Source organism: Aspergillus brasiliensis (genome assembly GCF_001889945.1).
Source record: "Aspergillus brasiliensis CBS 101740 unplaced genomic scaffold ASPBRscaffold_8, whole genome shotgun sequence".
NCBI classification, from domain to species: Eukaryota; Fungi; Ascomycota; class Eurotiomycetes; order Eurotiales; family Aspergillaceae; genus Aspergillus; species Aspergillus brasiliensis.
In genome coordinates, this window is record NW_027137449.1 from 1,316,522 (window position 1) to 1,344,084 (window position 27,563).

Sequence of the window (27,563 nt, forward strand, 5' to 3'; positions counted from 1 at the left end):
CGGAATGACCCCCTCTTAATAAATAAGATACCATATGGTCGAAACGTTCATATAATCTCCGCATGAAACAGACCTTTCGCGAAGGAGGAAACTAGTTTACAGGATAGTGCACTTCTTCTTGCTCTTGTGTGTCTTTGTAAGAAGTGCAGCCCGGGTGGCAGCCTCAAAGACCTCGCGGACACCCTCGTTGGTGCGCGCAGAGCACTCAAGGTACTTATAAGCACCGATCTTCTTGCGGACCTCCTCACCCTAATCTCATATTAGTTGTTGTCTTGGGGATGATACAATCCATTGGGTCGTGTGCCACATACCTGCTCAGGGGTAACCGGCTTTTGGGAGGTCTTGTGAAGCTCCTCAATGGTCTTGGGGTCATGGCGCAGATCCATCTTGCAACCAACAAGGATGATGGGAAGTCCCTGACAGAAATGCAGAACTTCGGAGATCCACTGTGATCATGTTAGTTATCTGGGGGGGGTGGGGGGCAAGTCCTTTGCCCATCTGCCTGCGAAGGAGACCAGCCATGTGGCGGAGAACTAACCTTCTCCTGGACGTTGTCGAGAGAATCGGGAGAGTCAACCGCGAAACAGATCAGGATGACATGGGAGTCGGGGTAGGAGAGAGGGCGAAGACGGTCATAATCTTCCTGACCAGCAGTATCCCACAGGGCAAGCTCAACGTGCTTGCCATCGACCTCTACGTCGGCGACGTAGTTTTCGAATACAGTGGGGACGTACACCTGAAAAAAGCGTAATAGTGTCAGTTTAACAGAAGCGAGGTGCTTGACTGGAAGGCTAGCCAGATATCTCGGGGTGGCCATGGGGGGTGAAAGACGGCATTAGGGATCAGGTCAGGAGGGTCGGTGGAAGCTAACCTCAGGGAAGGTACCCTTGGAGAAGACACTGGTCGGAGAAGAAGCCAAAGTCAGTTTGTTGCTTGATCCTACCTAGCGAAGAATGGAAGAAGGGGGGATACTCACATCAGAAGACAAGTCTTACCACAGGCACCATCGCCCACGATGACGAGCTTGCGGCGGATTTCAGCCATCTTTCGGAGCGTGGAGGATTAGCAAAGGATGCAGAGGATGATTATTCCAATAGAAGTAAAGGGGGTGAGGTGGTGAAAGAGTGGCCAGCGACAACGAGCGAGGTAGGAAGCTGTTGCAGGAGCGGATAGATGGGGGTGTGGATGGGGGAAGTTGAGAGTAGAGAAAGGGACAAGTCAGGCGCCCGAGGAAAAGGGTTATCACGTACGGTGCAGGGGAGCCGTAGGCGCAACGGGCGCGGACTAAAATATTCAGGGAGGGAAAGGCAGGGTGAATGGGCAAGCCAAGAGTTTCCAGGAATAAACCCAACAAACGAGTTTACGAGGAAAGAATGGCCAGAAAGAGATAAAAAGTTCCCAGGGGAACGATTATGGAAGAAGGGGAGGAGAAAGTTGTTGATAGAAGGATGGAAGAGAAAAGAGGGAGAGTGAGAGTGAAAGTGTGAGAGAGACAATGCTGGTGCAGCTGGTTTGGTACTGCTGCTGCTTTGCTGCTGGCGTGTGTATGGGTCAGTTATCCGGCGGTTGGCCCCAGGGCTGCTGCTGGCTTTTGGCTCCTTCAGTTCATTCGTTTCCTCTGCCCCCCCGTCCTTTCAGGTGAGGCTCCCTGTTCCCGAAAAGTAGATGACTAAGGAAGGGAACCCGACCAAACCCAGACTAGAAGGGCCTGAAACGGTTGGCAAGCGACATTTGGCCCAGCCCCATCCATCTTTCTGGTGAAAATACTATGTGGCTGTGAAAGCCAGTTAGTTCTTTTTATTATTTGATTTGATTCAGATTATGATGATTCTATTTTCTACTCCCTCCCCCCTTTCCCTCCAATTTCCCCATTCGTGTGATTCGATTTAGATAATTATTCTCTTTCCCCCTCCCGGACTCTCTCTTATTGTCTGTTGTAGATGACTGGGGAACAAGGAAAAAAACAAAAAGTATCATATTTGGGAATGACGTGATCTGCTTTCGTAGTCTCCTCAGTAGCACACAGTACAGTTTGATGGCTTGTATCGCATTGGAATTTGACAATGCTATATGAGCCAACCAGATGAGTGGTGTCGGGATAATCTATCCACACCCTTTCTTTCTTTCTTCTCTTACATTTTTCTTTCTTCTTCTTCTTCTTTTTTTTCACCTTCATCTCTATAAATGCCTTCTCCTTTTTATCCTATCTATCTCCTTTTATCAGGCACCGGATTTATTTCGCTCGTGATACAGCTTCTCTTCTTCGTAAGTTCGTAAGTTCGTACAATACTGCTTACTTAGCTGCCTAGTTTGGTCTGCCTTCATTCTTCGTCGAAGCCACCGTGGCTGAAGACTAAAGGCAGTAATAATAATCGACATTACCTACGGGTATCAGTGGCACTTACGTATTGCAGTGGCCCGTGTTTACGACTATGTATTTCCCAGGCATTCAGCCCAGTCAAGCTTCATCCAAATTCCTTCCCCGTAATAGTTGAGCTCCCCTTTTCTTGCTATCAAGATTCGACCTAACTACTCTGTAGTTAATCGGTCTATTTCGGCTGGGTAGTAGTAACTGCTAGTCTGATTACTAGATAATTGTCGGTCTTCAGGCTGCGTTGCCTTAGTCTTCTCCAATATTCCGTGGGCTTATCTTCCGAACAATTTCCAAGGGGGAAAAGCAAAAGTAAAGAAGTGAGGGGAAAAAAAAAGTAACAAAAATTTCTCTTGCAATTCGAGGCCATGCATGATCGATATAACTCAAGAAAGTAGTAACATTTTCCCTTCTACATCCGCAGTAATAGAGCTCTCGTTGACACCATAGTTACCGTCGCCATAGTCGGAGAGAGCCTAGAAGCCTGTAGGCGCCCCAGAGAGTCGGAGCTGTCGGGTGTGGCTCCATACTTCTCCTAATCGGCGGTGTCGCGTCCCTCCGGTTGTCTAGGTAAGCTGCCACAATATTTTGTAACTAAGTGTTTTCGGTTTCGGTGCTCCAGAAAAATAAGATAGTGATAATCAAGCCAGTAAATTCCAAGTTTTAACACAGAATTTTGGAGGAAAATCGATTCCTCGATTCGCTATACTCATTCGGGCCTTTCCATGCAGGCTACCCCAGCTTTCTTCCATGGACAGGCATACGGGCTGGATTTCATCTATGCATCTTGGATAACTCAATACATCGTGCTACACCACGCACGGAGTACTCCGCCCCAGGGAATAACATCATAGTCTGCAGCTCGAACCAATGTAGACGGTTGGTGGTGGATGAAGGGATAACCCAAAGACGATAACCCTGCAGGCGCCCTGTCTTCATGCTGATTCGTTCCATTGCGGATGTCCCGATAATCCAGGACTGATTGTGTACCTACGGTCTGCATTGGCGATCCGAGTATAGCAAGGCAGCGGTCAGATTGCTTTTTCAATAAGCAACTCATCACCAAGCCAGCCCTTTCCTTGGGGAGATATGGAGATAAGTTCTTGAAAAGTGCCTGCAATTTCCAGAAGAATGACAGACCACTGACACTTAAGATAACTATCGGACCTTCCGAGCAAATTAGGCTAAGCCTGGAAGGTAACCAAAGGTACGTACTTCTGATGCGGTATGACGGTAATCTTCCAGACCCGCCAGGGGGGTGATGCTTCCTTCAATTACCGACAGCAAAGAGACGTGGCGGTGCAATTGATCGCCATGCTCTTTACCCAACATGGTCGGTACGTATATTCCTCCTGTGCAAACGTCATCTTCGACTGGAAGCAGGCAACTCCTTTATTCCTTTCATTTCATGGATATCAAGCCAGATTGAGTATCATGGGAACGCAGAGGTTCACGGAGTATATTGTTACCAATACAGAAGGCTGGTTGTCAAGTGGAGTGGTTGTGACCGCACTTGAGACCCAGCAAATGGCCTGGCTGACGTTTCGTATGCGGAATGCGGAAGTGCAGGAAAGATGCTGCAAGCCCGCGGCCGAGACGCTTTACTTACACTACGGAGTCGATTTTCCGTGCTCTCCGAGTTCCTTCGTGCGGAGAAAGCAGCCATAGATAGCCTGCCACGGCCTTCTGGGTCTAGTTGCAGTAAGAGAGCAGGCCCTGTGCACCTATAGAGTACATGAATCTTCTCTGCTCTGAGTCAGTTCCTCAAGGAGAAACAACTATGGAATTGTTGCTAGCTCAGTCTTGTGCCTGGCTGACTTGGCAGGCTGTTGTTCTGTCTGACCGAACCTGCTTATTACCTACTGATAGTGTAAGAGGCTGTATCGACTCCAATTGGCGATCCGCAAGTCTCAGCAGCGGTAAGACATGATCGGTGACACCGTTTTCAAAGATCCGTTACATTGGCATCTGTCCTACAGGAGGTTTCTGGCAGTCACCGATGGATTATGGATTCACACCGTTGTACTCCGTATGCCAATCCTCTTTCCACAGTGTCGATGAATTTGAACGTTAGAGTAGGTAGCTCATGAGTGCGTTCTTTTTCGAGGGATCTACTCAGTACCTCGCACATCATTGAACAAGTCATCGCGCGCGAGGTCCCTGCGTTAGCTCGCCGGCGATCTCATAAAGCAAAGTACACAGTAGGAAGCTGAGCAATGACTGTAGACACTATGTTGTTGCCTGCTACGGATACCTGCGTGCCAATGATGGCATATTCCTTGTTCCTAAACGAGGATGGCTGCCATGCCATGAAAACAACAACTGCTATGAGGTCGGTAAAATCCTAGAAGCATTGAGATACGAGGATAGTTATAGTATCGTTGACTACAGTGGGAACAGTTGACGTTACTACTATGAGGGTAGGGCCAGCCTTCTGGTGGTGATGCTATTCAGAGGCAGCATGATCTATATGCAGCATGTCGCTCTTCTTTCTCCTGATATATGAGGCGGACTTTTCACGGAATGAAAGCGCACACCGACTGCTGTGTAGTCTACAAGTAGATGAGACGCCCAGTATGGCACATATTCCTCCAAACGAGGATGGTATAGCTAGTCTTCAAAAATGGGTGCTGACCTTGACTATTGTTGCATTGGATTTATGAATACTACATAGCTTCGCAGCATGGAGACTTATGTGCTATACAGAACTAGTCTGAGATTCTTAGTCTCTACCGGTGCTCTATTATCCTGTATGATTTAGATGATCCTGATAACGATGCTCTATCTTGGTATTGGCCAAATGGCCACCTGTGTCCCTTGAATATATTGGGAAACCCTCACGCTCTATTATTTCGCATCTTTCTAATATAACACTGTCTCTAAATGATCTGGAGAGCATCCTGTTTCGATCGGAGGGGCCTTGAGATATAGTAGACTCCGGACTGTATATCTAGTACTAGATGGCACGTGCTGGCCTGGCTGTCAGCTTTCTTGAGAGGCAGTTGCTACATGTCTATTCGACTGCACCCAATTATTCGGTGATAAATATCCTATATCATCTTCATGAGACTGCTAGATAGAAATACACCAACAAATGCCGTGATAAGTTGAATTTTAGCCTGTACATAGTAGTAGTAGTTTCGGAACCCCATCATTTTGTTTCCCCATTGGCTCTCCATAGTCCCGGTCACGTGCACAAGCCAGGGCCGCAATTTTCCCTCCCGAGCATCTCTCAAGGCTTCCTGGTGACTCCGCGGGAACAATCGGCCATTGCTGGGCAACAGTCAAGATGCAGAAGGTCATTCGAAGGACCGCCCTGGCGCGGAACCAGGCCCAGCGGAAAGCAGTTCGAGCCACCAAAGCAGCTCAACGCGAGGAATTGAAGGACAGTCTAAGGCAGCGCTTTGCCTATAACCGCATCGAGCTCGATAACCTCCGCGCGGAAAGACAGCGACGCCGTGAAGACTGGCTCCGTGGACCCCTGGCTCCTCAGCGTGATGCCGGTCTTGAAGGAAGGCTTTTCGGTGCGTTAAGCCCTCAGGCACTGAACCCTCCGCCTATCCCGGAGCACTTGCGGAGAAAGTACATCAACGTCGCTCCCGGTGACCGAGTATGCATCATGAAGGGCAAAGACAAGGGCAAGATCAACGAGGTTACTAGAGTTGATGCTACGACCGAGACTGTTGTGGTTAAGGATCTCAATATGGTATGTGAACCTGTCTGGAGCAACCGCTGTTCTGTTTGCTGATCCTGGGTTTTCCCACGAACAACAGGTCGATGTCCATTTCCCCGACTGGCTAAATGAGCAGTATGGGAACTCGAGTCCCTTCCAGTCCGTGAGCCTGCCTCTTTCCATCGACGATGTCCGCCTTGTCGTCGCCCTTGATGATCCTGTCACCGGCGCCACGCGAGATGTATTGGTTGAACATGTTCGCGGTGGGGAGCCTTTCCTCGAACGCGAGTACGGTACCGAAACGCCCCGACACACGAGATACATTGCCGGTGAAGACATTGAGATCCCTTGGCCTCGGAGTGACCCCGCAGCATTGAAGGATGAGGCGTGGGATACGCTCCGTATGGAAGTCGAAACGCCTACTTGGATGCCATCGTTGCACTACGCCCCATTCCCTCCCAGCGTCCTGGACGAACTCCGCAACAAGTTTTCGAAGTACAGAACGAGACACGATGAGGAATGGGTGGAGGCCAGGAAGATGGAAGACTACAGAAGGGAATATCTGCAAAGCCGGTCTTTGTTGACACCCAGAGGTGAATTCTTGGCCATGCTTCAGGCTAAGAGACAGGAGCGCCAGAACGCGAGGAAGGATGCCAATGGGAATTACATCCTGGATGATAAGACGGTCGGGTTCATTGAGAACTTCATGAAGGAGAGAGCGACCAAGAAAGCCTAATTGCTTGCTGGGATTTCGTTTGGTGTTCCGACTTGTGGGAGAGTGCGCCTGGGTCTTTTCTGTTTCTTTTCCACTTTTTCTTTTTTCCAATGGGTGTACACAATTATACTACTGTAGCATAGAATCTGAATGTATAAGATGAATATGGATAGGCAGCTGCCCTGCTGCAGCACGAAACTGTAGGTCGATTTGAGTACAGTTACATCCGTCGCAGGAAGACTGGACGTGGGAGCGACCGGACCCAATCTTTGCGGACTACTTTGCCCCAGATGCGCTCGAAATTATGGATGCGCGCGCGCCCACGGGTCAGTCGACAGGGCCGCCAGGGGAGGTCTGCAGCTGCGTTCCTGCTAACTAGTACTTACTTTCTTCATCCATCCGATCCGCGTCCCGGTTTATCCATCTCCCCCCCATTCAACTTTCTTTGTTCTGAGCGGCCTCAACTGTTGACTTAACGCAGATTATATATATAAGCGTCATTGGGGTTGTCACTTTTCACATCATGGCTTTTGCCACAATCAACTCGTCGGTGCCGTCCAGTATCCCGGCCATTGAGGACGCTTTTGCCGCCGAACCCGCGCTCAAAAAAAGGGTGTACGATGCGATCGGTGCGTATTATGTCGCTTAGGACAACAGTTACACTCACCCCCCACAACCCCGTAGAAGGTGCAAGGACTGTCAGCTAATCGTCTTGTCCTGTAAACAGCGCATACCCCGCAACATGGACTTCTCTTCGAAGATATCGCCAAATATACCTCCAGCCTGCTGGCCAGGACTGCAACCGCTCCCACTCGGCCTGTCGAGGTCGTCAGCGACGGCCCGGCCATGAAGAAACGAAAACTACAGAATGGCAATACTACAAGTGCCCAATTCTCCGGCGATTTGAAGACCGACACTTCGGTGCAATTCTACATGCAGGATGTTTCTTTTGCTGTTCCCCAGCGGAAGAAGCTTACGCTCGAAGTCACCGCCGGATTCCTACGAGCGAGAAACCAGACATCGAAGGAGGTGGAGTTTGGTGTACCTTTGGATAATATACGTATGTTTAGAACTATGGTTGACGGGAATGGTTTCGATGCTGACAATGCTGTTGGATCCGAACAGAGCATGTCCTGTGTCTCCCCGTTCCCGAGAAGAATCAGCGACAATTCAATTATTGCATCATCCCTCAATATGCGGACGGTGTCAACTCACCACCGGAAGGTGTAGCTGCTCCCGATGCCATCGTATGGACGGTCTCCGACGGACCTCCCAAGGCAGCGTTCTCGGGTAGTGGACAACAACTCGGAACGGATAACGAAGAAACGGCAGATAAGCTTGTTCAGAGGATATTGAACGACAGCCTCCTGCGGACCAAGGTTGTGCGCCCAGATGAGCGAGAGTTCGTAAGTGCTATGCCTGAGGCTCATCGCAAAGGGGAGAAAGCCTATCACGTCAAGGCTTTCCGCGGCAGTAAAGAAGGTACCGTCACGCGCGCCATGCTCTTTTCCTATACCCCCGGAAACTAACAATGTTCTATCTCAGGCTATCTCTTCCTTCTCTCTACGGGAATTCTATTCGGTTTCAAGAAGCCACTGGTTTTCTTTGCCTTCGAAAATGTTGACTCAATCTCATACACATCTGTCCTGCAGCGGACCTTTAACCTCAATGTTGTAGCTCGGCCTACATCAAGCGATGAGACGCAGGAATTCGAATTTTCCATGATCGACCAGGCCGACTTCTCTGGAATCGATGGCTATATCAAAAAGCATGGTCTGCAGGATGCCAGTCTTGCCGAGGCACGGCGTGCGAAGAGGTATAATGTCAACAGTGCCAAGGGAGAAGATGAAGCCGCTGCCGATCAGGAAGGGGCTGTCGAGGAGGAAAGTGAACTACAGAAGGCCCAACGCGAGCTGGAAGACCAAGAGGACGAGGACGAGGAAGATTATGACCCTGGGAGTGACAGCGACACCGACGGAAGCGGCTCTAGCAGCGACGAGGACGACGATGATCAAGATGATGAAGGCGACATGGAAGAAGACGATGAAGAAGAAGACCGAAATCTGGTGGCGGAGGAGCTCGGAAGTGAAGCAGAAGATGTTCCGGCGGAGGAACTGTGAGAGACCGCCTTAATATTCCCAACTGCTGCTGTATGAATAAGTGACCATTGGGTCACACCAACAACACCTTGTGTGCGATGTGATGATGTGTATTCGACAATCGCGTGGCTAAACCACTGTACTGGTTGGGCAGCCCGTTACACTACACCGGGCCCCTCGAACATATGAATTTTTGGGGGCAATTTAGGCCGGGCTATGCCCCTGCATTATCTGGCATACGCGCCTGTATGCCGTAGAGTTTTGCCAACGAGGCATTCCACGTCTGATGTAGTTGGGAAGGAGAAACCGTTTCAAGGCTGCATTGAGTCCGTTTCAAGAAGGCAGACATCAACCCAAGTCAAATCGATCAGAAGAAACCAAGCACAGGCATTCAGTGGGTTGTGGGTCATGGACATGTCAGATGCGTCTAAAATGGAGGAGCCACTGGTGGATGTGCTACGGAATTGCAGGATGCCAGGCTGTGCGGCGCAGTAGTTAGCACCTTTACATGGGAAGTCAGCCAGTCCTTCATGGGAAATGGAAATCCGATTCTGACGGCCGAATATTCCTTCGAGAACGCTTCTAATCCTTCATATTATTGAAAATTGGTGGAAGCCGCCAACCCAATTGGGGCTTTCGGAAGCACCCCTGTGCTATCAGGGCCCCCAAATCCCACTCCGATACCTTGTACCAATGAAATCGCCAGGTCGATACCTTGATAATGAGGACACTGCGGAGCAAAGTAATCCTCGTCCTACTCCTCGTTTGGAAAAGGGTGGGGAGGGGGGGCAGATGGGGATCAAATTCTAGTTTCCTAAGCCTCAGGTCACCCACTCACTGACGCTGTATCTATCACGTATCTACTAGCTGGTAGGGGCCAGGTAAGTACAGTATGATACATAACTTTCCCACGGTACGACACCTATCTACCACTAGCAGCTACCGAGCACTTTACTAGTAGTAGTCCGACTACTAGTAGTATATGAAGTACTAAGCTCGATTGGTTGCCCTGAGCGTCAGGTTGGGTTACAGACTGGTCAGGGGCAGTGCCAGCTCAGCGCAGGTAACCTTTCAAGCGGCGACTTCCATCTCTAGCACCTCCTCAAGGCTTTTTAGAAGCAGTCCGCAGCACCTCACTAGTCACTAGGCACATTAAGAGTGATAAGCCGCTAGGAGCAAGCTGACAGTCTGTCACTGTCAAATTATATATATGGGGCGCTGTTTTTAGCTGGGTTGACAGCTACGATCTCTGGCGATGATTGGCAGAGCAGGAGAGAACAGAATTGGACCGCTGCGTCCGCTAGGTTACTCACTTACCTAACCAGCAAGGTACCAAGTCAATTAGGTTGGATACGCTGGTTAAATAGTAGTACGTATACGAATCTTACCAACCTAGGTTTAACTATTATCTGCGCCATTACCCGCAGCTTGCGGACAACTCGCATCCCTCTGCGCAGGTACTTAACGCTGGATTTAGGGGTCCTGGAGTTTTGTTGCTTGCTTGATTTGGAGTAGTAAATCTGATTGAGGGAGGGTCTGTTCCGCTATGATAGGGGAAAGAGAAGCAATGTGATTCGATTTATTGAACTACCGATCGGATAAACGATCCATAGATGAAGCCAGTCAGTCGGCATGTGTTTGTCTATTCAAGAGCTCCTCTGCTCCAAGTCAAGTAGGTAGGTTATGTTCCGCAGGGAATAGATTGATACACCACGTACGTACCTGAAATTACGTTACCATGCCCAATTCCGCTAGACCTTGATGGACATTTCCATCCTGTCGTTCATTCCTCGGTCAAGGGAGCAACAACAATAACAACCTAGGTAACAGGGGGGAGGACAGAAGTGCGACTTTATGAAAGCATAACAGTCAACCGTAGTAATTATGGCAAATAAATAGTCGGTTAGAATCAGCTTCCATGTCAACTGTGGTGACTATATAGTTATTCTTAATAGTATTTATATTGGAAAAAGAATGAAAAATGGATAAACTGATGGATCACCGTGAGCGAACCCCCGGGGGTTCCATGTTTTTTTATCCCCTCCTCTCCTTGTTTGGCGCTGGAGCTTTCTGACGACACACTTTTCAAACAGCGCCAGCCCCATGTGGCACGCACTTGGGCATGGAGAGGAGCAAAGGTAACAATCGTACCATCGAGACCGCAATAATAAATATAATAAATAATAGCTTTTTTCATTTGGCCAGAATCCACTGCTGGCGTCTACTAACCGGAGTAGTGCCCGCTTTCAACCGTTCATCGCCCAAACAGGCTGAGCGCTAGCGGCGCCGCTAGTAAAGGTCCCTGGGTCAGGGCGATTCCGAGTCCAGGATAAAATTTGGGAGGCGAATAAACGCAATTGAAGTCTGCAACTGGAACCTTTCATTGGCTCTCATATTGTATCCAGAGTTTTCTTCAGTTCCCTGGGTTCACCAGTCCCATGTCTGGTAGGCAGAAGAGACACTCTGGGGTAATCTGAAAATTTGGAGATCTTGTCTCACACATAATCTTAGCACGATCAGCAAGTGGTGGTAGTAGTAATACTTCATTAGGAGAGAGAGGTATGTGGAATTGAAAGGACAGATGAATGAATGATTGACTGAATGCATGGGGCCCTTCGGATGTCTCAGTGTAATCAGGTACCATACCCGTATTCCCGATTACCGCCCTTCATCCCCTATCGATGGGGCTTTTCCGGCTCAAATCGCCTACACTAGTTGATACCAGTTACCCATTTGTTACCACCATTACCGCGAGAAAACCGGGCGGAAGCGCCCCATTTCGAAGAGCGTCATCGGGGTTTCGAGTCTTTCGACAGGTAAGTTTACTTACTTTACTGACTTGAACTAGTAGCCGATACGGCTGTTCCGTCATGACCTGACCAAAACCCAGCAAAGGAACCAGACCGGACCAGACCAAACCTCTCTCTCCCTCATCCAACCATCGCCTCTTGTTGCGCGCTCTCTCTCTCTCTCTCTCCTCTGTCTCTCTCCTCTTCCTCTTCCTCTTCTCTTGCTCCTCCTGCTATTCTCCGCCTCATTTCTTTCCTCTTTTTCTTTTTTCCCTTTCCCTCCTCCTCCCCCCATAGGCAGGTCGTAGCAGTTGTAATTCATGCCATCGGCGTGTTCACTGCTCACCTAGGTCCTCTCTACCTACTCTTCCTCCCGTCTCCGGTCCTCCTACTTACTCTTCTTTCCCTTCTTCCTCCTCTCTCCCTCTCTCCGTCCTCTCCCCTTCGACGGCGCCCTCCAATTCTACATCTACCACTGCCTGCCCAGTGCGTTTTGCCGTACTGCCACGCGGTTGGTCGGTAGTAGGGGAATTTTCTTTCCTTATTTTTTTCCCTCCCTCCCTCCTTACCCCTTCTTGATTAATTCCTTTTTTCTCCTCCCAAAATCGAACATTTTATTCATCGTCCCCTTTCCGACGAGCGCACCCTTAACTGTCAGCCTGCAGCCCTCAAAGCTGTCGGTTCCCCGGAATACCTTGTTCTTCCCTCCCGTCACCCTTCTTGCCAACGCCGTCCAAGGGTGCACCCTATTCCCTCTCCGTCCAAATTCACCGGTGCGATTGTTCGAGCGGCTATCTATCTCGCCGTCTGCGGTCTCCGATTTGTCGTCCGTCCGGGTTCCGTGATTGTTGTACACCGGGGTTCTTTTTCATGAATGGTTCGCATTGCTACCATCGGGCTTCCTGTAAGACTCCGGTCGCCTTCCCCCCCTCCCTCTCACCCTCACGCCCCAGGGCCCGCTACTAGACCTCATTTCTTTCGTCATTTGTTCTCTCTTGTCGATTGTTCTGACCCTCATGTCAGGCTAGTCTCACGTGTAACCGCCGTTGATCGAGTCCTCTGAGCCTACCCTTCCCCTTCTCTCCGCCCCTGTTCGCGGTCTCTCAACGTCCCTCCACCCCCCTCCGACTACCGCAGTCATGGCATCCTCCTCGTCCAACGTCGTTGGTGTCCACTACCGAGTAGGGAAGAAGATCGGTGAAGGATCGTTCGGTGTGATCTTCGAGGGTACGAATTTGTTGAACAATCAGCAGGTGGCGATCAAATTCGTATGTGATATCCTTAGTGGCACGGGTCTACGGTTCGCCATACTAATGGTACTAGGAACCTCGCAAGAGTGATGCACCACAACTTCGCGATGAATATCGGACCTATAAGATTCTGGTCGGATGCCGTGAGTATACCCTAGTGGCAATTGTATTCATACGAATTCCCGGTTCTGACTGGTTCCAGCTGGCATCCCGAATGTCTACTACTTCGGGCAAGAGGGTCTTCACAACATCTTGGTCATCGACTTGCTCGGTCCCAGTCTGGAAGACCTCTTCGATCATTGCAACCGACGCTTCTCAATCAAGACTGTTGTCATGGTCGCTAAGCAGATGGTGCGTACTTCGAACAATGTCAATGTATAGGCGTCCACACTAACTTGCTTCGAAGCTTTCGCGAGTCCAAACGATCCACGAGAAGAACCTGATCTACCGTGATATCAAGCCCGATAACTTTCTCATTGGTCGTCCGAATACCAAGGCTGCTAATGTAATCCATGTTGTTGATTTCGGTATGGCCAAGCAATATAGAGATCCCAAGACCAAGCAGCATATTCCCTACCGCGAACGGAAGTCGCTGTCCGGCACAGCCCGTTACATGAGCATCAACACCCACTTGGGACGTGAACAATCGCGACGTGATGACCTCGAAGCTTTGGGCCACGTCTTCCTGTACTTCCTCAGAGGTGGCCTCCCCTGGCAGGGTCTCAAGGCCGCGACCAACAAGCAGAAATATGAGAAGATTGGCGAGAAGAAGCAGACGACCGCAATCAAGGATCTCTGCGATGGATTCCCAGGTGATTACCGACCGACTCTTTCCCGTTTCAATTTATCAACATCCACTAATCAGATGTCTTAGAAGAATTCACAAAGTATCTAACTTATGTTCGCAACCTCGGCTTCGAGGATACCCCTGACTATGATTACCTCCGGGACCTCTTGACACAGGCTCTCAAGAATGCTGGAGACGTTGAAGACGGCGAATATGACTGGATGAAGCTCAACAATGGAAGAGGATGGGAGTACAAGTCCTACTCGTCTCAACAGCACCTCCACAACAACGCCATTCCCAACACCTCTGCCCGCGAGCTACACGCACAGCAGCTCCGCGGCAGTCGGCCCGGAGTGACTGCAGACCGTTTAAACGCCGCTCAGCCCCCGCCTCCGTCTCCGGCCAAGCCCGGAGCTGGCAAGACACGCGACCGACCAAGCGTCTCAGGCGGGATGCCGCCGAAGCGTCAGAGCGGGGGCCTGGATGCCACGCCGACAGCATCGACTCAAGCACAGTTTCAGAACTCGAATGCCAACATCCCGGGACGCCTGGACAGCCCTGCGAACCCAACGAAGAACAGTCAACAAGGCCAGGGCGCTCAAGGAAACAATGAGCCGCAACCTACGTTTGTTCAGAAGCTGATGAAGGCGCTTTGCTGCGGTAGGTGATCCAAATGCCATACCGCAAGTTATCCGGCCTTCCCATACTTATACCGGGATTTCCAGGTTGATGCGAGTTCGAGCGTGGAATTCTCTGTAATTCTACATGAATCACCTGGTCATGTTGGCTTCTCGACTTTCTTTCGTTATTTCTTGTCTTCAACATACTTGGGAGGTTTGAAAGGCAGCATGCGATTATACTGTGTTATAGCCCGGGAATTCTCCCCATCCCGTTTGTACGTGTTTCGGCTTGCCGACGCAGCTGCAACAGCAGCTGCTGTGCAGGTGAACATGATGTTGGCTTTGGGGAGCGTGGATATATTGTGCTTTTTCCTTATTTGTGTCATCCATGGGTCTCGGATCAAGAGCACCTGGCTCCAACCCGCCTGCTCTCGCTCTCTTTCTCTCTCTCTAATCTGCCAAGGCAACATCAGCTCGGAATGCGTCGGCCTTCGATATAGAAACGACCCTCCCACGTCTTTCTCATCATCACCCTCGTCATCTCAACACTCTCTTTATGGTGCTACGGCTCGGAACGGCGATCCTGATCAGTCCTGCTTGTGTCATTTGCATTTCTTTTCCTCTCTCTTCCTCTTATTTCCTTCGTCCCGCATGCCCGGCACGAGTCGTTTAATACTAGAGTTCCGTCTTGTGTTTGTCAGAGTACATGATCAGTGCCCCGAACCTCTTACCTTTCCTCTTCGACCCGTCTCTGACATCTACCACTCTATCACGTCGGGTCTCTCGTGGCTGGTCTTTCGATGGTAATTTTAATGATGTGGCAGAAGGGCGTTTGTCATTTGGTGGAAGTCCTCCCGTGTCGTCCGGGCAGACACTGATTTACAAAGCATTTTTAGCATTTAAATGTTTGAATATGCGGCCCCGTGGAATGCGTGTGCAGGACCAATTGTGTCCTCGGTCAAGGAGTTCATGCGATAGCGGCCTGCGGCTGTTTCTGTTTACTTTTTTTTTTTTCCCTGTCTCATTCTTCATTTCTATTCTGTTGTGTCGCTTTCCACACGCATTTGCAAGGAATCATTCGGATGTAGCCGTGTGTTTTGTTGGATTTGTACTTGTTCCTATCATGCTCTCTGCCGTTGTCAGTTCCAAAAACAGTTGATTCACCAGATCCGCCTGGTTCTTTCGTCCTTTTATTCTCTTCGTGCTTGAATGGTGTGGCGGGCAGTCTGCTCGGCCTCTGATGGTCGAGGGACTACAGAGGGGAAGGAGAGTTGAGCAGTAAACCAAGCCTTGTGTCGGTCCAGATGAGTTTTGCGTTCCAGAGTCTACAGCATCCTGTGCTATATATACATTGATGCAGCGTGGCAGGTGACAGAGAGAAGCAGATATGCCAAAGAGGAAAAGGGGGAAAGAGAGCATATGCATTCTGCATTGCCATGGAAGTTTCTATATCGAAGACGGGGCTTGATATCCGTAGAGTAATCCTGTGTCTTTTTGGGTGTCAGGCGTGGGAACAGTGGCGTGTTAGGAGGGGTTTCTTTTTCTTTTTTCCTTCTCTTTTCGTTTTTCCCTTAAAGATACCTTGCTTACTCTTACTGCTGCATAGTACTTACTAGTTTAATCCCATTAGATAGAGCATCTAAATATACAGTTCTATACCAAACCTCCGTCATCAACAGCATAATATACCTCCTACATTTATCTCCCTTTCATAGCGTAGGGCAGCCAACATGTATGCATGCTATCTACTACTAGTAAAATCACAACAAAGTTGGCAGCAGTACGGGCTCTCTTTCTTTTTTTCCTAACCCAAGGAAACCCACCATCAATCAATCAACCAACCAACCAACCAGCTACCTACCTACCTCCCTACCTACTATCTACCCTATAATCAAACACCATCTGATACTTACCATCATCGCCAAGACCAAACACGGCACAGAAATATAACAGCCAGCCCTATCTACGCGGAGTAGTTACCTATTCTTATTCCTTGACCCTGCAGGCCAAGAAAAGAAACTCAAGAAAAGATACTAGGATATAGTTAGTTAGGTTAGTTAGTCCTTCCCGCTATGACATGATGACATGTCCGTCTTCCCCATAACTACTTACTAGTTAGTTAATCCATGGCTTAATACGTGTAGCGTGATATGACTATCTATCAAGCGAGGGAGCAGGCAATCAAGGGGAGTAGAGTATGGAGGCACGATTCTTATTGGAAGATGGAGCTGTGCCGTGCTGTGCTGTGCTGTGCCGTGTCTGGGATGAGGGATGAGGGATGATGATGATGATCGGGAGGGATCGAGGAGGAGGGATCTGTGCGCACGGTAGTTTGTTTGTAGTGGCGAATGGGGTGATATTATAGGTTGGGGGAGGGATGGTTGGACGGAGGAGGGGATGATGGTGGTGGTGGTAGTGGTGGTGATAATGATGATGATGAATGTCTTGGCTTGGCTTCATTTGAGTGGTTATGGTGTATTCATATTCATGTATATATGTTTGTGTGTTTGTGAGGTCTATGATGTTTGATACTACCTGTAGTGTTATGACATTGGTGATAGGTAAGGTTATTGTTAGTATAGTTAATAGCACTATTATTATCCTTAGGGAAGCATCTATCCACCTATCTACATAGGAGGGTCTAAATCAACGTTACACAACAGATGTGGCATGATACTACATACACTATTGAGCCAGGACAGGTAATAATGATAAGGACGAAGGTGAAGTCGTTCCCATTCCCGTCTTGCTTGCCTGCTTGCTTGCTTGCTACTGCAGAATGAGAGTGAAACGAAGTGTCAGTCCATGGTGTGTGAGACTGTTTTCTTTCTTGACTTGGCAACTTGCTTGGCTGCTTGGCTCCTTCGCATTTGCAGTCTGGAGGAGGAAATGAACGAATCATTGCAGAGATGTCAAAGATGCCCGTCCTCGTAAGTCTGTCTGTGCTCCGTAGCAATAGGGCTTACCTTCTTGGGACCAGTGCATATTCTCCTACCCCCCCTCCCCCATAAATACACGGAATATAGACTGGGATTTTGTCTAGGGTGATGGGGGCGATGGGGGATCGGCGATGGCAATCAATACATTGGTAAGTATGGAGTAGTTAGCTATGCATCCTGTCATGGTGGTTTGATACTGTCATGTTGCAGAAGTGGTGCAGGGATATATTGTAGACGGTAGATAGGTTGCTAGTATCCCGTAACTGTTACTTATTACTGACATCTACTACGTAGTGATAGGATGATCATAATAATACTCAGTATACATAGTACAATTCACTATATTATGAGAGCACATCTTATTGGTAAGGAAGGGGAGACCTTCTCAGCCCTGATTGAATGACAAGAATACCAAGCTCCTACGGAGTAAGTACCACTCAGAAAGTGACAGTTTCGAGTCTAGTACTCCATACAGCTATGCCGAGTATCTGATTGACTGCCGGGCCAACCAAACCAAAACATACGATATGGCCGACAACGGGATCATCAGTCAGACAGTCTCTCGTCAGTTTTCCGTTCTCCACTGCAGCAAGGTCTAGACCCAAAGTGGGAATGGGGAGAGGGAGTGGGCAGCATTTCGGGCCCGAAAATCGAATCGGAATCCCAGTTCCCAGTTCCCACTCGCCTGTTTCAGATTGACGGGGAAAGAAGACAAGACAAGGAAGGCATCATGCCACTTCGTCATATTCTTCAGGCTTTGTTGGGCTGCCCTGGTCAGGATGATCCATATATCATCCACTTGCTATGATGATCCAACTGGCCTTGTCTGCCTCACCTCTTTTGGAGCACAGAGCAAATCCTGCTAGTCTTTCCCCATAGGTCTGCAGAGTCCAGAGACTTCTTCCCATGCGGTGTCTGATCGCGTCACTCGTTTTCTTGGCTAGTGCGGCGGCATAGTGTATTGCCGACCACGGAGTAATTGTGGATCTAGCTTGGGGGTCGTTCTCTCGTAGTGTCCAAGTAGTTGAAGTTTATGATGGCAAAGCTGCCAAGCAATTTGCAAGAGATGAGAGGGGAGGGTCTTTCATACCAAGAATTTGATGCCGTAGCTAATTGACTTGACTTGCTGCCGATCATAGGAGGGGATTAATTTACGGTGGATTTTGTTGTTCCTTCGGTTGACTCCGAACCCCCGTAGAATGATTGTATATCTCCAATCGGTGCAGTGCATACATACAGCGCCAATTGACCATCGATGTTAGCTGCTCGCAATGAGTAGGTCAAATCCCGCCGGACAGAACAGCTGTACGAGAAGAAAAATCCCTTCCATGACAGCTGGCCGAAAACGTGGCTTCGTGGCGGTCTCGCGAGTTTAGCAATTGAGGTCGTACACGTGGTGACCGGTCCTTGGCAGCGCCCGCGATACGAAGGGGTCAATTGGAGCTGTAGGTACGTATAGCCTTCTGAATGGTTGTTCACTTGCTAGTTTGCTGGAGAGATGGAGAGCTCTGTAGGTAGCAGCAGCAGCAGCAGCACTACCTGCCTAGCTCTAAGAGGTGCTTCTGCAAGTGGCTCTTGTTCGCATCCTACTTATGCATGCAGAGGAAGGGAGCTATGAGACGAGAAGTGAGGCGAAAGTATCCCATATCCACTCGAATAGCTTCACCACCCATTGACTTTTCAGTCGGTGTCCACCATTTGCAAGAAAGACTATACTCAGATTTAGTCACAGCTATTAGATATTTGGTGTTACCCCCGATGCAATTGATACCTAACTTTCCCTATCAGTATCAGTGTCCGTTCTACCTTTGGGGTTTCGGTGTGCGGGCGGTGCCGACAACCTTGTTGGCTGGACCCAATATTTGCCCCCCCAACGGAGTAACTAATTAATGAATTACATGGACCAAACGAGAATAGCGCCAGGGCGGGTACCGTCGCTAATCGTCGGCTTGAGCAAGCACGGGGATTAGGTAATTTGTCTCCATTGACTAAGTTAATTAACTAGTACTGTGGCCCTATCTATCACTCTTAGAAGTTGGAACAGTAAGTTGATAGTCACAATGATATGTGGACTGTGGAGAGAGACCGGCTCAATTTTGGTATGTTAATGGCGCCGAAGTTTGATAAGACGACGCCGATTCTCTTTCCCAGAAGAGCAGCGACTTCACTAGCCTCTAGATTAGGTTCAGTATTCCGAATTGGTTTTTCACAGCCAACTGATAAGCCACTGCGCTACTTTGCCACCCGCACCCGATCGGTCGCTGAGGACTTTCTTTATCAGTCCGGAGCATATCGGAGCGCTTTTCCAATTTCAATGGCCCGTAGATAGATTAACCTGTCTCTGGGCATATGTAGCCTTGTTACATTAATAGAGTGGCGTTGTGTGAGAAAAGAAGATTTCCTTCGGAAGCTTCCATGATCAATCTAGAATCTCATGATGATCTGCTCGGCTGGTCAGTTGATGCAACGACCCCGGCACCCGTTCAATGGCCATCAATCAGGTGGCACAACAGCCCATGGAAGGTGTAATGGAAGTTGATAAGCAGAGCCAATTAGTCAAGATGACTCAGTCGTGACCGTCCTTAGATGGCCTTCCTCAGAAGCTTTCAAGCATTTAGGCAGTAAGGTTACCGGGACCATAAGTCTGTGTCGTATTCAAGTGTCACTCGACCCTTCAAGCCACTTACTGGGTGCTGGAATGATCTGCAAACGGGCATCGCACAGCAGGTACATGACGTTATTTGGGTGTTGTGGCTTGTCGAATTGATGGATGGTAACTCAAGATAATCCCTCCCCTTTACGCAACACCTTTCCCACTGCATTTGTAAGCTAGAATGCCGTTGCTGATGGCGATATCAAGGGAGGCGGAGATCTTGTACGCCTCCTCGAGTCTTCGCCTGTCGTGGTACTCCATGGAACCTTCTGTATGGCTTCTTTCTGGCGCTGACGTATTACCCTTTTTCCTTTGACAAAGGACTACATGGTAGCACGGCAGCATCCGATCAGAATACAGTGGTGAGAAAAAAAAGAAAAGGTCCATGTCATTCTAGAACTCAACATTTCACCCTTCCGCCACCTAGAATGACACCTTAGATCGCTAGGTAACCAACTAGGTTCGCAAATATACTAAGGTATACTACGTACTCAACTATACTACGATGGATGAACAGTACCTGCAGGTCAAAAACGCACTTGCCCAAAGGGAGTAAAGAGAAGGAGAAGGACTTCAAACCGATATGTCCCTATCGCGCCAAGGTCTGGCAGAGACGCCCCGAGGGCCATGCTCCACAGCCGCTAACAAGCTTCTGGACCAGATAAAGGAAGGCATTGCACCTCGTGAGCACAGCGTTTACAGGCGCCAACCTCAAAAAGGAAACACGTTGCTCATCAAGTTCTGCCGGCATTGGCTGGTTGAATGTGCGTGTGTGTATGGGGGGTGGGTGGGGGGTGGTGCCACCAATCCACGAAGTTGTGTGAGGACCCTCGGAAGTGGCCAGAAATCGACCAACTGAGTAGCGCTAATGCCACACATGCTCTTTGCCTTTTTTGGCCCACGCAAGCCACCGTTCCTCCGGCGTGGCCACTGACTGGTCACATTAACTGCGTACGGGCGGGCCGAAAGCCCCTCATTTTTTCCCTCCCCAGTTGCCATTTCATTAGTGGATGCCGCAAGGGTTGGGCTGGTTTGGACGTTTGGTTCTCTCTCCTCTCCCTTGCGGTTCGCAGACTGGGGCAAACCAGCATTCCTCGAAATTTCTTTTGCGCCTTCCTTCGTGTTCTGGAAAAGGTAAGAAATTCCTGGATTCCGCTTTTTTCTTTTTTTTGTCGGCTGGTTTCCCGACAGCGGTTGGCATTGATGGATCAATCTCCGGAATTTGGCCCTGAGCCCGCGACCACGACCACGACCGGCATCGGGGGTTGCTTTTCTTCGTTCACCATCACCATCACCACCCTGTGACACATACCACAACCTCTGTTGCATGTCTGCAGGCCCTTGCAGGCGCGTTTGGGGAGGGCCACTAAACACACCCCCGGACAAGGGTTTTGACTGGTGATACCACGCCGTCAAGCCGTTTTGCCCCCCGGATTGGACGTCCAAAGGATGTGGATGGGGTTAAACCTCCTGGGTAATAATCGGAATTGGCGCTCAGAAGCTGATGGCGCTTAGCACGATGGTGTTATCCTGTACTAGAACTATTCCAGCGTAGCACGGCACTATCTATTTACCCCATAACTAGAGCCAGTCGACTCCGCGATTGACTCCGCGAGAACAGTAGCACGCAGCTTTCTTGGCTGCTCCCATCTGCCACTCGACTGTGGGCGATGCTAGAGGTTCTTTGTCTGCAACCACACACACCCCTCGTCGGCTTGCAGATCCGCCCATTACCATCACCAGCAACCATTACCTTTTATACAGTATACACAACCCGCTACTGCACAGTGGAGAAAGGTGGTGTCTGGGAGGGAATTGGCCCGACAGGCATCGACTGACTGCTCACACCATGCTTCTGCTGCAGCCGGCTTTGAAATCGTGCCAATGGATGTCTGGGTTGCGCTCATAAGGCTCAAACTCTCTTCTTTTACATATTATAGATAGTCTAACTACCACCTGCAAGCTCTCTCTACTCTCCCTCTCCTTCTCTGCCTTTGGTCTTCTGGTGGAACCCTCATGAATGTATCCCTTTCCCTCCTCCTTGCCTTTTTGGCTGCACAGCCTGCTTGGCATCCTGTAGATCCTGCGCCAGCTTGACCAATCACTGCGGGGTGGCCGCTCTGCACGACACCGTCAGGCCGTCGTGCGCCTCGAGATCATATTCATCATTATCGTCCGTTGAGAAGGGGAGGGGGGTATCCGGAGAGTTGTTCTCCGACTCCGGATTGGTACAGCTAGTATCGTATCGGTGGGAAGAACATCCACGATGAGGTTAGGTCCTTTATGAATATACTTTTTTTTCTTTTTTCTTTTTTCTTTATATAACAAGAAATGGAAACAATGCTCGGAGTGCTCTGTTCGGGCGTGATATACGGAGGTAGTACTCTTTGTTTCGCCGTTGCGATATATGAGTGGGCGGAACTGCGTCTTTCTTACTTACTATCATCGCGCCAAGTAGCTGGCCATGTGTCTTGTGGATGCGACAACACATCTAGGCTGGACTAATTAACGGGACTCAATCATTGCATCTGGGCAGCTCTTTCATCTGGCATTATTGGCTCAATTGTGCGTGGGTTTCAAGCACAGCGGCAATGCAAACCCCATCTTGTTTGCTGACAAGTCTCCTTGTATGTATGTATGTATGTATGTAGGTAGCTGGTAGCTGGTACCTCTGCGACCTGCTGCGGTCACCGGGAAGGTTCAGGTACATGTACTCCGTGGCCTAAAAAGGTTCTGCTTCTGGGGTCACGGCGGACTGCGATCGAGTCCAGACTGGCACATACGAGCCCAGTCGCCACCACCTCGACCTTCCTCTTTCCCTCCCAAACCGCATCAGGCAATCATCTTGATCAAAGCTTTCTGCATTGAACTCAGGCGCCTTCTCCATACAAAAGCTGCAAGAAATCCGGTTCCTGGGCGCCTAATGAGTTGTTGCAGCCCGAGTTTCTAATTTTGTTCCACTATTCTTCTTCCGTTGCGGACTTTTCACTTGCGCTGTAGGGCACATCATATCATATATCATATTTACCTTTCTACTTCTGCGTACCGGGCGTTGAATACCTACAGCATACATACATAATTAAACTCCACGCCTGCTTTTCTCGGCTTGCCTACCTGCCTGCCTCCTTTTTACTTGCCTGCAACCTACATAAGCTCCGCTATCTATCAATTTTTGATCAGCCCTGAGCGATTTTTCTCCCCCGTCCTCGTTGCTGCACCGTTGAGCTATATTGGCGTTGAACGCGCGTTTTGGCGACCGCCCCCTTGCTTCCGGTCTCCTTCTACAGATATTCTGTTGCGGGAGGTCGCATTTTGATTGACGCATGGTGAGTGAGCGACATTGGTTTCTCCTTCATTCTTTCTAGAAAGCAGCTTTGGTTTTTTTTCTTTTTTTTTTTCTCGATTTTCCCATTCCTTTTATCATGTCCCTCAATTTCATTACGGTTTTGGCCCATTCCTTCGGCCCCTTCCTTTATTTTATTTTTATTTCTTGAGCTTGTGTTGGTCATGTTTGTTACCCCATTGTGCTTGTCATATTTTCGGTCGCTCCACTATGCTGTTTCAACTGCAATCCATGACGGGATATTGCTTTGGGGTCGGCCGGTCGATCGATCGATCGACCTGGTCCATACCATCATAGCAACAATCTGAGTACTACGCGAAACCAAGGCAGATGGGACACCCAGAGCTGAAAGAGAGAGAGAGGGCCCTCTTCGAGTCATTCATTTCAATGGGCAGAAGAAATAAGCGCTCGGGTCCACCATGACCGGTTTTATATTCCACACCACCTTCGGGAGACCACGATGGGGATTGAGTAGTTACGCAGCAGCACAAACCACACAAACCACACAACATGACCTCGCAACGACGAGTTTGACTGACCCAACGCTAAATTTGCGTTGCTATGGATCCACATTTGGCCTCACATCCAGCAGCTGGATACTCTGGATTACTTCATTGGCTGGAGATCCATCGCGCGTCCTGGTGATCCATTCAAGACCAGCGACGGGAGCCAAATTGCATTCACTGTCTCCACCTTTTGGCCTTCCAGATCCTTTTTGGGTTGCAATGTCGCGAGTCACTCACTGGTCTAGTGTCTGAGGCATGCCTTAGGGGCATGACGTGATTCCCTCCTGGTTGGCTGAACGAGGGGAGGGCGTGCCTCTGTTACTACTATCTACTAGCCGCGTAGTCCTCATCCCTCCACCGTGTGTTGTGTGTGCGTGTGTGTGTGCCTCTGTGGTTCTAGAAAGTCTGTCTGGGGTCAGTCAGTCAATCATTGTTGCTTTCATGATCAGCGTGGAATCTATTTCCTGCTGGCCTTTCCCCCTTCCAGCTTAATTTCTTTTCTTTGAAGAACAAGCGGAATTAGGGAATTGAAAAAGAAAAAAAAGGAAAGGGAATCCTAAAAGAGAAAGGGAAAAAAAGAGAAAACCCAAATTGGAAGGAGGAGACAAAGAAATACGCAGCCTCCTCTCCCTCCCAGTGACGATTTTCCTTCTGAACCAAATATCCTTTTTTCTTTTTCTTTTTACCTCTTTCCTGTTTTTCCTTTCCCGGTTAACATTTTACGTTTTGGGGGGTGGGTGGCATTATTTTCTTTGGGCTGCAACTGTGACTGGCTGGGGAGACCCCACCGAAGTCAATGTGATAGGCTGGGGCTTATCCTGGGTACGATCGACCGGGAAGTCTCGTCAGCGGTGATTCGTGGTGGGAAGGCGACGTTCCCTTGGGAAGAGCAGAGGGAGAACATCCACTGCCAGCCAACGTGGATGGATGCTGGAAGTGAGGAAATCTTGGGCCGCCGGTTGTTCCTGTGGGCCAGCAAATCCAGCGAATCCACCCACTTCTTCGATTTTCACTTTCTGGCCCCCTCCTCTCTTTAGTCCTTCAACTCCACTCACTTCCTGTGCGAGCGCCGCCCCCCCTCTCCCTCTCTCTAGTCTCTTCCCCCCGGGTGCTCGACGCTTCCGTGCAGGTTCTCAGAACTTTTGAAGGGGTCCTGATCGGCATCATCTCTCTCCACCCACTGGCCGTCCTGCCCTGTTTCCTTCCACTCTTCTCTCTCTCTCTCTCTCGCGCGCGCGCTTTGAATATGGCTGGTCCTCTTATTTGAATACTTACCAGTCATTCCCCTCTCCTACTCTCTCTCACTCTCTCTTCTGCCATTCGGCTGTGTCTGTTGTGGCGTCATCTTTCCATCTTTTCTTTTCTTTTTTTTCTTTTACCCTCCTCAATTCACTGAACGCTGTGCCTGGCCTTAGTCCTGTCTCTTATTATTAACCACCGTTTTTTACTTTTTCCTCCCCAATCTCCAACTTCCCTCACACCCCCGTCTTCTCTGACCTTTCTGGAAAACCGCTGCTGCTGCCTATACCCTTGCCGCGGGACATCGAAACGACTAATCAGTCCCTTGTCCACCAACAGATCTCAATCCTTCACTAACTGAGGTCTTCCCTTATCTCCTCGACTCTAACCACTCTACCATTACCTTATCGCCGGGTCTCGCCTCAGCCTTCTCTTCCCCTCTCAGTGCCGCCTCACCGTCGCGCTGTCTCTCATTACGCTTCACCATCTGAAACACGGCTTCTCTTCATCCACAAGTCTGGCCTCTCCGGAAAGGGAGTGGCCATCCAACCTTCGAGACTGGCGAAATACCGGATTCACTGCCTGGGCTGTCTCGGAGGATTACAGCAACAACGAAGTGGTTTTCGGGGCTTCACTACACCTGCGCCGTATCCCAGTGACCGACGCACGCTGTACGCGATGCTTAAAAAGAAGACCCTGCACCCTCCCATACTCTTCCGACACCAACACCAACACCATACCCCCAACACCACACCTGAACTTTCTCCCACGTCTTCCTCATCGGACAGCGAGTCGGACGAGGATATGGACTCCTCCGGTTCGCGTCCGCTGAGTTTGACGGTTCCTCCGGGTGCTTTCTGTCCCATGCGTCCCTCATTAGATGAGGTGCTGGCCAACACTGCACCTGCCCCATACACCCTCAGCGCCTTTATGGCCTATCTCTCGCAAAACCACTGCTTGGAGACCCTGGAGTTCACCTTGGAGGCCAAGCGGTACCGGGAAACGTACGATGCCCTGAGCCGTCAGATGAATGAATCGCCCATCGTCACGGACTGCACGGGCAGCCAGCATCTGCGTATGCTCTGGCAGCGACTGTTGACTGCTTATATCCTGCCCGGATCGCCACGGGAGATTAACGTCTCCAGCGAGGTCCGGGATGACATCCTTCGACACGCCAATTCTCCTAACCCCCCGCTTCCCGAAACTCTGGACGCTGCCGTGAAACTCGTCCATGATCTGATGGAGGAATCAATCTTTCTGCCTTTTCTCAACGCACATGCCTCGGCTGCTCACGTCTTACCGTTATCAGAGCCGCTGTTTTCCCACGACGACGATATCACCGTCATATCGAACTCGAGCTTTGACGAGCATACGGCCAGTCGGGGCCGATCGAAGAGGAGACGGCAGTCACCCCAGTCGTCCAAGGACCTGGGGTCGCCGGTGTCCGTCGGTTCTCCCCCTAGCCGCTCGAACTTCTCCTTGAGTGCAATGACTTCGATGGGCAAGGTCGGCCATCGGACTTTGGGACAAGTCTCCAACGCCAGCGGAGATTCCGGGTCTGGAGCGTTGACGGATGACTCTGGAAGCTTGCAGTCGAGTGCCAGTGTAGGCGAACCAATGACGCCGCCGACTACGCCGCCCTCCAGTGATCCCCACTGCATGCACCTAGCCCACAGCCCGAAGCGCACCGACAACCCATGGAAGAAGATGGGACTGAAGTTGGGCTTCAAGAAGCGCTCGGGCCACGGAGGCTCCGGAAACCAACACTTTAAATTGTCTGGCATGGACGAATGACTGGCCGTTCAGAACCGGCCGACAACCATCTTACCGAGATCGCACCCTATCTGGCAGAGCGTTAAAGCTCTGATGTCCTTCATCACTCACAAGCCTTCCTCGCTTCCCATTTTCGCCGGACCGCCGAAAATACCAACCTGATCTCTACTCCTCTCACCGCATCGGTTAGACCGCATGATTCGATCTGCATAACCTGATCCCGCATATATGATTGATCTCTCGGTTATTGAGCGAATATGACGCATTGACTCACTGACTACGAGTGGACGGTGTAATGCATGTGCATTCTGATTTCAGCATACCCCGGCGTTATGTCTCATGTTCTGTTTTCCAAATTTTCTCTCTTGCATCTCGCCTTCGAAGCAAGCGACCAAGCGTGCATCATTCCATTTGTTTCATTAAAAATATATAGACTTGGGGGTTTTCCAAAACGGGGTGGTGGTTGTTTGTTATTTCTCTTGGCGTTCTATGCGTGTATCCATATTGAATCTTCCAGGGGGGTTGTGTGGGGTCGAGTGATGTGCATGGGAGCTTGTTTTGATCCCCCTTCACAGGGCATGATTGCATTACCTCGGATGGCATATGTGCCTTCATATGCTGTTTCTTCTTTATTTTCTTCACTCCGTGTTTTAGCATCACATCTTGCATTAGCATTAGCATTGGCATCACTGTGTACTGGTCAATAGATACCCATGGATTGGATGCTTTTCATCTTCAAGACTCGCTCAGTGCTCAAAAGTAGGATTCAGTAGACTGGACTGTCTTGTCATAAGGTAAACAGTTCC

General features: G+C 49.7%; 12 protein-coding genes across 12 annotated transcripts; 9 read left to right on the forward strand and 3 right to left on the reverse strand.

The window, feature by feature from the left end:
• Window positions 1–88: 88 nt before the first annotated feature.
• On the reverse strand, window positions 89–1,048 carry rho1 (Rho family GTPase RHO1). Its single transcript, XM_067625307.1, has 5 exons — window positions 977–1,048; window positions 872–899; window positions 539–736; window positions 312–446; window positions 89–249 (listed from the first exon to the last, which is right to left on the reverse strand). Exons 1-5 carry the CDS (start codon window positions 1,042–1,044, stop codon window positions 97–99), a joined length of 582 nt encoding a protein of 193 aa, XP_067477983.1. The 5' UTR covers window positions 1,045–1,048; the 3' UTR covers window positions 89–96.
• ASPBRDRAFT_634021 (uncharacterized protein) lies at window positions 972–1,554 on the forward strand. The gene has a single exon (XM_067628421.1). The coding sequence runs from the start codon at window positions 1,174–1,176 to the stop codon at window positions 1,471–1,473; it is 300 nt and encodes a 99-aa protein (XP_067477984.1). The 5' UTR covers window positions 972–1,173; the 3' UTR covers window positions 1,474–1,554.
• A 2,344-nt stretch (window positions 1,555–3,898) lies between these two features.
• Window positions 3,899–4,513, forward strand: ASPBRDRAFT_180981 (uncharacterized protein; the record flags this gene model as incomplete). Its single annotated transcript, XM_067619936.1, has 2 exons — window positions 3,899–4,010; window positions 4,102–4,513. 2 exons carry the CDS (start codon window positions 3,899–3,901, stop codon window positions 4,299–4,301), a joined length of 312 nt encoding a protein of 103 aa, XP_067477985.1. The 3' UTR covers window positions 4,302–4,513.
• Window positions 4,514–5,660: 1,147 nt separating this feature from the next.
• Window positions 5,661–6,780, forward strand: ASPBRDRAFT_129219 (mitochondrial 54S ribosomal protein uL24m; the record flags this gene model as incomplete). Its single annotated transcript, XM_067618121.1, has 2 exons — window positions 5,661–6,077; window positions 6,145–6,780. 2 exons carry the CDS (start codon window positions 5,661–5,663, stop codon window positions 6,778–6,780), a joined length of 1,053 nt encoding a protein of 350 aa, XP_067477986.1.
• Window positions 6,781–7,282: 502 nt separating this feature from the next.
• Window positions 7,283–8,879, forward strand: rtt106 (putative negative regulator of DNA transposition (Rtt106); the record flags this gene model as incomplete). Its single annotated transcript, XM_067622919.1, has 4 exons — window positions 7,283–7,388; window positions 7,487–7,819; window positions 7,885–8,241; window positions 8,305–8,879. The coding sequence occupies 4 exons, from the start codon at window positions 7,283–7,285 to the stop codon at window positions 8,877–8,879; spliced, it is 1,371 nt and encodes a 456-aa protein (XP_067477987.1).
• A 387-nt stretch (window positions 8,880–9,266) lies between these two features.
• ASPBRDRAFT_56504 (uncharacterized protein) lies at window positions 9,267–10,613 on the forward strand (the record flags this gene model as incomplete). The annotated part of the gene is made up of 6 exons (XM_067627576.1): window positions 9,267–9,339; window positions 9,502–9,633; window positions 9,684–9,739; window positions 9,879–9,921; window positions 10,226–10,227; window positions 10,560–10,613. 6 exons carry the CDS (start codon window positions 9,267–9,269, stop codon window positions 10,611–10,613), a joined length of 360 nt encoding a protein of 119 aa, XP_067477988.1.
• Window positions 10,614–12,786: 2,173 nt separating this feature from the next.
• Window positions 12,787–14,352, forward strand: ASPBRDRAFT_197424 (casein kinase I; the record flags this gene model as incomplete). Its single annotated transcript, XM_067621097.1, has 5 exons — window positions 12,787–12,915; window positions 12,971–13,040; window positions 13,100–13,248; window positions 13,304–13,709; window positions 13,772–14,352. The coding sequence occupies 5 exons, from the start codon at window positions 12,787–12,789 to the stop codon at window positions 14,350–14,352; spliced, it is 1,335 nt and encodes a 444-aa protein (XP_067477989.1).
• A 6,222-nt stretch (window positions 14,353–20,574) lies between these two features.
• On the reverse strand, window positions 20,575–21,544 carry ASPBRDRAFT_44986 (uncharacterized protein). Its single transcript, XM_067625308.1, has one exon. The coding sequence runs from the start codon at window positions 21,223–21,225 to the stop codon at window positions 20,608–20,610; it is 618 nt and encodes a 205-aa protein (XP_067477990.1). The 5' UTR covers window positions 21,226–21,544; the 3' UTR covers window positions 20,575–20,607.
• Window positions 21,545–22,417: 873 nt separating this feature from the next.
• On the forward strand, window positions 22,418–22,846 carry ASPBRDRAFT_129026 (uncharacterized protein; the record flags this gene model as incomplete). Its single annotated transcript, XM_067618107.1, has 2 exons — window positions 22,418–22,531; window positions 22,601–22,846. Coding segments are annotated over 2 exons (360 nt in total), but the record flags the coding sequence as incomplete, so codon positions are not given.
• A 33-nt stretch (window positions 22,847–22,879) lies between these two features.
• Window positions 22,880–25,566, reverse strand: ASPBRDRAFT_634666 (uncharacterized protein). The gene is made up of 2 exons (XM_067628426.1): window positions 25,359–25,566; window positions 22,880–23,222 (listed from the first exon to the last, which is right to left on the reverse strand). Exons 1-2 carry the CDS (start codon window positions 25,469–25,471, stop codon window positions 22,976–22,978), a joined length of 360 nt encoding a protein of 119 aa, XP_067477992.1. The 5' UTR covers window positions 25,472–25,566; the 3' UTR covers window positions 22,880–22,975.
• ASPBRDRAFT_634479 (regulator of G-protein signaling domain-containing protein) lies at window positions 25,278–26,917 on the forward strand. The gene has a single exon (XM_067628423.1). It carries the CDS (start codon window positions 25,663–25,665, stop codon window positions 26,776–26,778), a length of 1,116 nt encoding a protein of 371 aa, XP_067477993.1. The 5' UTR covers window positions 25,278–25,662; the 3' UTR covers window positions 26,779–26,917.
• ASPBRDRAFT_634480 (uncharacterized protein) lies at window positions 26,918–27,558 on the forward strand. Its single transcript, XM_067628424.1, has one exon. The coding sequence runs from the start codon at window positions 27,057–27,059 to the stop codon at window positions 27,462–27,464; it is 408 nt and encodes a 135-aa protein (XP_067477994.1). The 5' UTR covers window positions 26,918–27,056; the 3' UTR covers window positions 27,465–27,558.
• Window positions 27,559–27,563: the final 5 nt, after the last annotated feature.